Below are 10590 nucleotides of genomic sequence, written 5' to 3' on the forward strand. Positions count from 1 at the left end.
TGCAGTGGCCAGATCTCAGCTCACTGCAAACTCTGCCTCCTGGGTTCACGCCATTCTCCTGCCTCAGCCTCCCGAGTAGCTGGGACTACAGGTGCCCGCCACCTCGCCCGGCTAGTTTTTTGTATTTTTTAGTAGAGACGGGGTTTCACCATGTTAGCCAGGATGGTCTCGATCTCCTGACCTCGTGATCCACCCGTCTCGGCCTCCCAAAGTGCTGGGATTGCAGGCTTGAGCCACCACGCCCGGCCTTCATGTCACATCTTTTAAAAAAGGAAACTGCTTGCCTTCCATTTCCTTCCTCTCTACATTTCCACTGGCTAGAAAATGGTGACAGTGAGTACAGACTCACTGTACACAGAGATGGAAGCCACATTTTGAAGATAACAGAGCTGACCTACTGACCTGAGTCCCTTGATGACATCATCAAGTCTAGCTGCCCGACAACTCAGGCTACCCCCCATCCACATCCAGGAAAAATCAAGAGTTGGCAAACCTTTTCCATACAGGATCAGATAGTAAATATTATAGGTTTTGTAGGCCATTCTGTTTCTGCTGTAACTACTCAACTCACGCTTGCAGGGTGAAAGCAGTCATAAATGAATAGGTATGGTTGTGTTCCAATAAACTTTGTTTATAAAAACAGGCCGGGTGCAGTGGCTCACACCTGTAATCCCAGAACTTTGCGAGGCCAAGGTGTGCAGATCACTTGAGGGCAGGAGTTTGAGGCCAACGTGGTGAAACCCCATCTCTACTAAAATACAAAAATTAGCCGGGCATGGTGGTGGGCCCCTGTAATCCCTGCTACTTGGGAGGTTGAGGCAGGAGAATTGCTTAAACCTGGGAGGCAGAGGTTGCAGTGAGCTAAGATCACGCCACTGCACTCCAGCCTGGGTGACAGAACGAGACTCTGTCTCAAAAAAAAAAAAAAAAAAGGTGGCAGGCCAGCTTTGGCCTCTGGGTTATAGATTGCTAACTCCTGACCTAGATTATCAAGTGATAGAGAAACTAAATTACATTTTATTTGAATCACTGCATTTTGAGGGGATATCTGTTACAAAAGCTTAGCCTACTCTCATCTTCCCTGCCATCTTCCCAACCTCACTCCGAAGTCCATCTCCTCCAAGAAGCCACCTTGATTTAAAGCATCAAGTAGTCTGACTACTATCAGATCTTCAGTTCATACTTACTCACACATGGTTCCCTTGCAGCCCAGTGGAAGAGGTATTCCAGACTCACATTCTTTTAAAACCTCAAATAGGAGAGAAATTTCTGGGATCTCTTAGGTCACTCAGCAACAGCCTCGACTGCCACCTGCAGAACCCTGGTGTTAATTTTGAATTTTCTCTGCTCCTACTCCAAAATATCTGTGACACAATACTGCCAGCAATATTCTCCCTCCTTAAACTGAGGAATCACAACTTACCTCAGGCATAAAAAAAGGATCACTTTGGAGGAGGAGCACTGCTAATTCCTCTTTGTTAAGTCCAGAGAGTTCGTGGTTTTTCAGGACTCTGAAGTTCTCTTCTGAGAGCACCTCATGAGAATATTTGCATAAATTCCTGGAAGAAAACACGACAATGGTCAGTATTTCTACACGACAATGGTCAGTATTTCTACTCCACAGATGCAAAGAAACAGAAATCAGCCATAAAACTTTCAGTCAGCAAAGGACCCATGCCCATATCCTTTGATAACAGAAACAGGTTGGTTCTGCTTAAAGAATACACTTCATTATTTCTTTTTTTTTTTACTATTTTTTGTTGTTGTTGTTTATTGAGACAAAGTTTCGCACTTGTTGCCCAGGCTGGAGTGCAGTGATGCAAGCTCGGCTCACTGGAATCTCCACCTCCTGGGTTCAAGCGAATCTCCTGACTCAGCCTCCCGAGTAGCTAGAACCACAGGCACGCACCACTGCACCCGGCTAATTTTTTGTATTTTTAGTAGAGATAGGGTTTCACCATGTTGGCCAGGCTGGTCTCGAACCCCTGACCTCAGGTGATCTGCCCACCTCAGCCTCCCAAAGTGCTGGGATTACAGGTATGAGCCACTGCGCCCGACCAAAAATACACTTTAGTAAAATAAATTCATGAAACAGGTAGATGGGAGTATGGTGTATCTTCTTCAAATACATAATATATTTGAATTTAAATTATTGCAATACTTCTTTAAACAGCATTTCCTCTAGTATACATTAAGTTATAATTTGTGTATAGCTCAGAAAGGTCAAAAGAGGAAAAGATTGGCAAAGAAACTAAAACAGATCTATTAAAAATGATTGCCTATCAAGAAAGAGAGAACAAATTATGAAAACACATCCAGGACTGCAGTAAAAATCAATGGGACAAAAGAATTCCATTTATTTAATCTTTTCATTATATAACATTGCTCATTGCTGTATCTCTTGTATGTCTTATATACCAATGTACATACCTTATTTGTGACTACAAAGGAATGGAACAAGTTCTTTTTTTTTTTTTTTTTTTTTTTTTTTGAGACGGAGTCTCGCTCTGTCGCCCAGGCTGGAGTACAGTGGCCGGATCTCAGCTCACTGCAAACTCTGCCTCCCAGGTTTACACCATTCTTCAGCCTCCCGAGTAGCTGGGACTACAGGCGCCCGCCACCTCGCCCGGCTAGTTTTTTGTATTTTTTTAGTAGAGACGGGGTTTCACCAGGTTAGCCGGGATGGTCTCAATCTCCTGACCTTGTGATTCGCCCGTCTCGGCCTCCCAAAGTGCTGGGATTACAGGCTTGAGCCACCGCGCCCGGCCTACAAGTTCTTAATTGTATGTTTCAAACAACTCTACAGAAAAAGATGTAACATCCCCTTCACTTTGAGACTTTAATGATTTAGTTCAACAATGTCCAGTAGAACTTTCCATGATCATGGAATTGTTGTATAATATAAACTTTCCTATATGGAAGCTACAGATGGAAGCATGATGGAGCGCTTGGTTTAATCACATTAAAGTCTGAGAAGCACTTATTGAGATCACTGAGAAACACTAGTAGCACTTTTGCTCTTATTAGGCAAACATAATTTGACAGTTATCAATGTCCATATAACAAACTCATTCCACATGTTTTTCTTTTTGAGGAGACAAGGTCTCACTCTCTCCCCCCAGGTTGGGGAGCAGTGGTGTGATCAGGCTCACTGTAGCCTTAACCTCCCCAAGCTCAGGTGATCCTCCCACCTCAGCCTCCAAAGTAGCTAGGACTATGGCATGAGCCACCACACCCAGCTAATTTTTAAATTTTTTGTGGAGACAGGGTTTTGCCATGTTGCCCAGGTCTGGTCTCAAACTCCTGGGTTCAAGTGATCCAACCACCTCAGCCTCCCAATGTGCTGGGACTACAGGCATGCCAAGCCTCATTCCACTTTTTTTTTTTTTTTGAGACAGAGTCTCACTCTTGTCGCCCAGGCTAGAGTGCAATGGCACGATCTCAGCTCACTGCAACCTCCGCCTCCCGGGTTCAAGTGATTCTCCTGCCTCAGCCTCCCAAGCAGCTGGGATTACAGGCATGCATGCGCCACCATGCCCAGCTAATTTTGTAGTTTTAGTAGAGATGTGATTTCACCATGTTGGTCAGTCTGGTCTTGAACTTCTGACCTCGGGTAATCAATCCACCGCCTTGGCCTCCCAAAGTGCTGGGATTACAGGCATGAGCCACTGCGCCTGGCCTGAAAGACTTATACTTTTATTAATTCACACTTTCATTATTAGTAAGACCAAAATGTTCCCAAATGTTGGCTTCGTGCTTGTGTTTCCTCTTATTTATACTATTTGCTCGTATCCTTAACTGTTTAGTAGAGAACGAATACTGACTGACCTACAGATGTGTAATTATTCTTTATATTTTTTAATATTAATTTTTGCCAGCTTTATTTCAAATAGTTTTGCATTTCTTCCTTTTTATCAAGAGTTAAGATTATTATTGCTGAATTCTTTTTTTTTTTGAGACAGAGTCTTGCTCTGTCACCCAGGCTGGAGTGCAGTGGCCGGATCAGCTCACTGCAAGCTCTGCCTCCCAAGTTTACACCATTCTCCTGCCTCAGCCTCCCGAGTAGCTGGGACTACAGGCGCCGGCGACCTTGCCCGGCTAGTTTTTTGTATTTTTTAGTAGAGACGGGGTTTCACTGTGTTAGCCAGGATGGTCTCGATCTCCTGACCTCGTGATCCGCCCGTCTCGGCCTCCCAAAGTGCTGGGATTACAGGCTTGAGCCACCGCGCCCAGCCCTGAATTCTTATATAATCAGGTCCTTCCAATTTGCCATTTATAATTTACGCTACTGCTTTATTTTATTCATTTATTTTTTTTGAGACTGAGTCTTGCTCTGTCTCCCAGGGGATGTCACCTAGGGGAGTGCAGTGGCAAGATCTGCCCTCACTGCAACCTCCACCTCCCAGGATCTAGCAATTCTTGTGTCTCAGCCTCCCAAGTAGCTGGGATTACAGCTGCCTGCCACTGTGCCCGGCTAATTTTTGTATTTTTGTAGAGAAGAGGTTTCACCATGTTGGCCAGGCTGGTCTCAAACTCCTGACCTCAAGTGATCCGCTTGCCTCAGCCTCCCAAAATGTTCGGATTGCAGGCATGAGCCACTGCACCCAGCCCTAGCCTACTGCTTTAATACTAGCAAAATTAATTCACCCACCACAGCTGGATAACTATTACATCTATACTAATTAGTTTAACTTTTTAAAGAGATACTTTCAATGTTAATTCTTTAAAACATCTGGAGATTATTAGGCTGGGCGCGATGGCTCACGCCTGTAATCCCAGCACTTTAGGAGGCCGAGGTGGGCGGATCATGAGGTCAGCAGATCCAGACCATCCTGGCTAACACAGTGAAGCCCCATCTCTACTAAAAATACAAAAAATTAGACGGGCATGGTAGCGGGGGCCTGTAATCCCAGCTACTCGGGAGGCTGAGGCAGGAGAATGGCGTGAACCTGGGAGGCTGAGCTCGCAGTGAGCCGAGATCATGCCACTGCACCCAGCCTGGGTGACAGAGCGAGACTCCGTCTCAGAAAAAATAAAATACAAAAAAAAAAAAAAAAAATGAAATAAAAATATCTGGAGACTATTATAATAAGTGACATCAGAGGACATAAGTGTTTTATATCAACTTTTCTCAATTATGTCTATTAAATATGATTCCTTTCTTATTATTTTGTTATCCTAGACTTTTTTTTAATTAACCTTTTATCAAGTTTAGAACTACTGGGGCTGTGCATAGTGGCTCATGTGTGTAATCCCATCACTTTGGGAGGCCAAGGCAGGAAGACCACTTAAGGTCAGGAGTTTGAGACCAGTCAGAGCAAAACAGTAAGACCCATGCCTCTGTAAAAAATTTTAAAAGTTAGCATAGCATGATGGTGAATACCACCTGTAGTTCTAGCTACATGGGAGGCTGAGGCGGGAGGGTCACTGAGACTGGGAGTTTGAGGCTGCAGTGAGCTATGACTGTGCCACTGCACTCCAGCCTGGGTGACAGAACAAGACTCAGTCTCTAAAAAAATAAATAAATAATTTAAAAAAATTAAAAATTGGCCGGGCACAGTGGCTCAAGCCTGTAATCCCAGCACTTTGGGAGGCTGAGACGGGCGGATCACAAGGTCAGGAGATCGAGACCATCCTGGCTAACCTGGTGAAACCCTGTCTCTGCTAAAAAATACAAAAAACTAGCCGGGCAAGGTGGTGGGCACCTGTAGTCCCAGCTACTCGGGAGGCTGAGGCAGGAGAATGTCATGAACTCGAAAGGCAGAGCTTGCAGTAAGCTGAGATTCATCCACTGCACTCCAGTTTGGGCGACAGAGCGAGACTCCGTCTCAAAAAAAAGAAAAGAAATAAAAAATTTACAAAGAACAATTGTAATCCCTATTGTGTTTTTAATCAATCTACTGTTCTGCTTTGAATCCTACATCATACAATTTATCATATAATATCATATTAATTTTTTTTTTTTTTTTGATACAGGGTCTCTCTCTGTGCCCAGGCTGAGATGCAGTGACGTTCTCTTGGCTCACTGCAACCTCCACTTCCTGGGTTCAAGCAATGCTCATGTCTTGGCCTCCTGAGTAACTGGGATTATAGGCATGCGCCACCACCCCTGGCTAATTTTTGTATTTTTAGTAGAGAGGGGCGTCTCACCATGTTGGCCAGTCTGGAACTCCCAACCTCAAGTGATCCACTTGCCTAGGCCTCCCAAAGTGCCGGGATTACAGGCGTGAGCTACCATACCCTGCCCATAGCATATCAATATCATAAAATTTAAATGTCCTTTGTTAACTTTTTTTTTTTTTTTTGGATGTAATTTTGCTCTCGTTGCTGGGGCTGGAGTGTAATGGCAAGATGTCAGCATGTCAGCTCACTGTAACCTCCGCCTCCCGGGTTCAAGCAATTCTCCTGCCTCAGTCTCCCGAGTAGCTGGGATTACAGGCCCCACCACCACACCCGGCTAATTTTTGTATTTTTAGTAGAGACAGGGTTTCACCATGTTGACCAGGCTGGTCTCAAACTCCTAACCTCAGGTGATCCATCTGCTTCAGCCTCCTAAAGTGCTGGGATTACAGGTATGAGCCACCACGCCTGGCCCTTTGTTAACATTTTAAATATACTTTAAATATTAACAGTAATTTTTCATATCATTGGCTTACACCTTTTCAAAAAACTCTTCAGTGTGCTTAACTTTTCTTTTCTTTGATCCTCCGTCCTTGGCCTCCCAAAGCACTTGGATTACAGATGTGAGTCACCACACCCAGCCTATTATTTTCATTATAAAACTTTTATTAGGGAATAAATTATCTCAATTTCCATAAAACAGTACATTGGGAATGTAATTTCTATTAACTCCATAAGTTAGATTGGATATTAAGTATAGCATGTTAACTTCATTAAATCTTCTGATTCTGGAACAGAAAATATCCCTCCATTTATTCTGTTTTTTCCTATTGTGAATTTAAATTTTTCTTTTAATAGTTCTCCTTCATTTCCAAAATATTGAATATTATCTGTTGCACTATTATTTTTTAATTGTCACCGGTAAATAGAAATGCAAAATGATTTTATTGAAATTGATGATTTTTTGAAAATGTAAACATCTAGGTAAAAATTATTCTCTAAGAATTAATCTTTAAAATTCACTTATTCAACGCTATTGTTTGTGTGTAAATCGTGTCTGCAATTCTCCAGATTGCCTTCAGATCTTACAGTGTAACCTCATATGAAAAAAATAGAGAACCAAGGACTCTGTCAACCAGGAGCGGAGCCCTTGAAACCCGGCCAACCCTCCATGTACCTTCCGCCTGGAGAAGTCAAGGCCAGTCACTCAGGCTCTAGCGACAGCCTCTATCCTTGCCATTCTCCCAGGCAGGCCCTCTCCTTGCTTTCTCCACCCGGTGACCCTGGCTTCCTGGCACTCCTTGATAAGGTCGACCTCTGCTTTTTGGTCCTGCACTGTGGTTTCAGATAACCAGTCCCCGCCAGCCCCTACCCAGAACCCTCAGCGGCTGGGCTAAGACTCCACTTGATCAACCCCGGAGGAAGGACTCCTACAGCAAGAAGGGCCTTTGAAAGATAATCCCCTCCAGCCAGCCAGGCGCGGTGGCTTACGCCTGTAATCCCAGCACTTTGGGAGGTCTAGGTGAGCGGACCACGAGGTCAGGAGATCTAGACCGTCCAGGCTAACAAGGTGAAACCCCATCTCTACTAAAAATAGCTGTAGTCCCAGCTACTCCGGAGGCTGAGGCAGGAGAATGGTGTGAACCCGGGAGGCGGAGCTTGCAGTGAGCCCAGATCGCACCACTGCACTCCAGCCTGGGCGAGAGAGGGAGACTCTGTCTCTGTCTCAAAAAAAAAAAAAAAAAAAAAAAAGAAAGGTAATCCCCTCCAGCCTCCACCTCAAAGCAGAAATCCTCTCTATGGTGGATTGACCAGATGAGCGTGAGCCTCTTTATCTTACAAGGATCTTACCTCATTGTGCTAATGGCCATTAGCCATTACCATTAATGTTTTCTTTTTCTTTTCTTTTTTTTGAGACAGGATCTTATTCTGTTGTTCAGGCTGGAGTGCAGTGGCACAATCATGTCTCACTGCAGCCTTGAACTCCTGGGTTCAAGCAATCCTCTCACCTAGGCCTAGGTGCTGGGATACAGACGTGAGACACCATGCCACCCTAATATTCTTCTTGATTTTGAGCTGAAAATGACCTCACTGAAACTTCCCACCACTAGACAGGTTCTGCCCTCTGGCTCTGATGTATTTAGCAACTTGTTAGTCAGAAGGAATTAAGAATCTTTGCTTCCCCTTTAGCTCCAGCCCAGACGTCCTGAACTTAGAGCCAAGCCTAGGGCACCTGTGCAGATCACGGTGAGATGCAGAATTTTTCCTGTCCTGTGCTAGATGAGAAGTGTGGCACTTCCAAGGTCCCTGAAGTCAGCACTTCCTCTAAATAACTAAAGGAAGCCAGGTAGCCTAATGGGGAGCCCTCTGCCTGAAACCCCAAGTGTCCAGGCTTTTCCAAAGCTACCCAAGGTGCTCATGTCTGAAAGAAAAGTCAAAGCTAGCCCATGCTGCACTGGCTGGGGTCCCTGGCGCTGCCCACCTGGGGGCCTGGTTTTCTTTTTCATTTTTCACCTCCATTCCCAGGCAAGCTTCTTATTCCTCTAGATTCTATGATTCTCACCCTGAACCCAGTCTCGACCTGCAACATCTCTGTCTCGACTGGGTCTGACCTGCAGCCCCTTCCCTGGCAAACTCTGCTTCGTTTTCCCACATTCCCTAGACTTCTCCCCAGCGGCTTCTTAGGGGCTTTTTCTTTGCCCTAATTTCAGGATATTGATCATGTAACACCTAACCTTGTTTTTAGACTCTCCCTTAATCACCTACCCTTGTTTCCACATGAATAGGCTCTCCCTTAGCTGACAAAACCGGACAAACTCCATTTGGCTCCTTCATTTACAAGACATCAAGGACTCCTTATCCACCCCCCCCCCCCCCCCCCCCCGGAGTTCCCTTGTGTAAGCTGACTCTCAACATATCAAAGAGTCCAATTCACTGATAAGGTACTGAAGCAAGCAATGTCTGAAGTTTCCAGGATTTTGCTCATGAGGTAACACCGTAAAGCCCTGAATTTGTGTGCGGCAGAGCCCCCATATCTATCGCCTTATGATAGATGTAGAGCCCCTGCACCTGGAACTGTTTGTTTCTCTGTAACCATTTGTCTTTTTAATTTTTTTGCATGTGTTTACTTCTGTAGAATTGCTGTAATTAAGCTTCCCCTCCCCTCTCTAAACTAAAGTATAAAGGAAAATCAAGCCCTTTCCTCAGGGCCGAGAGAGTTTCGAGCGTTAGCCGTCTCTCGGTCACCGGCTAATAAAGGACTCTTAAATTCGTCTCAAAGTGTGGCGTTTCTCTCTAACTCGCTCAGGTACAACAATCAGCCACGAAGGTGGGGCAGTTTACACTTCCCTTCTATCTGGGTTAAGCACAGAAATTAACATTTATTACGCATTTACTAAGTGACAGGAACTTTACCTCTGTGATTTAATTTAGTAGTCACGATAATCCTACTTTGGGAAACCGATGCCTGATAAAATGAGAAATCAAAGGTGACTGAGATAAGAGGAAGATCCAGTAATGAACAGGTATCCCAAAACACAAGCAAAAACCTAAGCTGGAAAAATGAACACAGATCTGAAACCTTCTCAAACCAAAAAAATTTAAATCGGCATCCAGAATGATTTAAGCCACTGTTCCCACACTATTATTTAAGCAGGGTGCAAGCAGAGATCGTGGACATAAATCACATAAAGGGTGTGGTAGGAACACAGTATGTGATAGGCACTATTTGTTGTGATTAGTGTCAGGCCTCTGAGCCCAAGCTAAGCCATCATAACCCCTGTGACCTGCACGTACACATCCAGATGGCCTGAAGTAACTGAAGAATCACAAAAGAAGTGAAAATGGCCTGTTCCTGCCTTAACTGATGACATTAGCTTGTGAAATTCCTTCTCCTGGTTCATCCTAGCTCAAAAGCTCCCCTACTGAGCACCTTGTGTCCCCCGCCCCTGCCCAGAGAACTGTAATTTTCCACTACCTACCCAAATCCTATAAAACAACCACACCCCTATCTCCCTTTGCTGACTCTCTTTTCAGACTCAGCCCGTCTGCACCCAGGTGAAATAAACAGCCTTGTTGCTCACACAAAGCCTGTTTGGTGGTCTCTTCACACGGACGTGAGTGAAAATTAATGTTGTACAGACAAGCTCAGCAGCATAGGCCACGATCAGAGCGTGAAGGGGGTCATGTGTAGGTTTCAGGTGGCAGAACCTTCCTTCCGACTTTCTTCTGATCACTCTGTCCCAGCTCCAGGTGCCTAATATTGGCTAGTGGACTTCAGCCAGGAAATAGTGTGAAAGTCTCCTGTGGCCCCTTGGGGTTTGCTAAGCTAGCGATGCTGAAAGTTTGGTCCCTAGGCCAGCATCATCAGCATCACTTGGGAGGTTGTCAGAAATGCAAATTCTCAGGCCCCATCCCAGACATCCCAGGGTGATTCTCAATCTTTTAGCATGCATCAGCATCACCTAGACA

At 44.8% G+C, this 10590-nt stretch overlaps 1 protein-coding gene across 2 annotated transcripts in view; it reads right to left on the minus strand.

Moving 5' to 3' along the window:
- Positions 1–10590, minus strand: part of ZC3HAV1 (zinc finger CCCH-type containing, antiviral 1) — a 69597-nt gene that overhangs the window by 45781 nt on the left and 13226 nt on the right. For both annotated transcript variants that reach the window (XM_023190070.3, XM_023190071.3), the window contains exon 2: positions 1424–1559. In XM_023190070.3, coding sequence (XP_023045838.1) covers positions 1424–1559 — 136 coding nt within the window. The remainder of the gene's footprint in view (positions 1–1423; positions 1560–10590) is intronic.

The sequence above is a fragment of the Piliocolobus tephrosceles genome, chromosome 8 (genome assembly GCF_002776525.5).
Source record: "Piliocolobus tephrosceles isolate RC106 chromosome 8, ASM277652v3, whole genome shotgun sequence".
Taxonomy (NCBI): Eukaryota; Metazoa; Chordata; class Mammalia; order Primates; family Cercopithecidae; genus Piliocolobus; species Piliocolobus tephrosceles.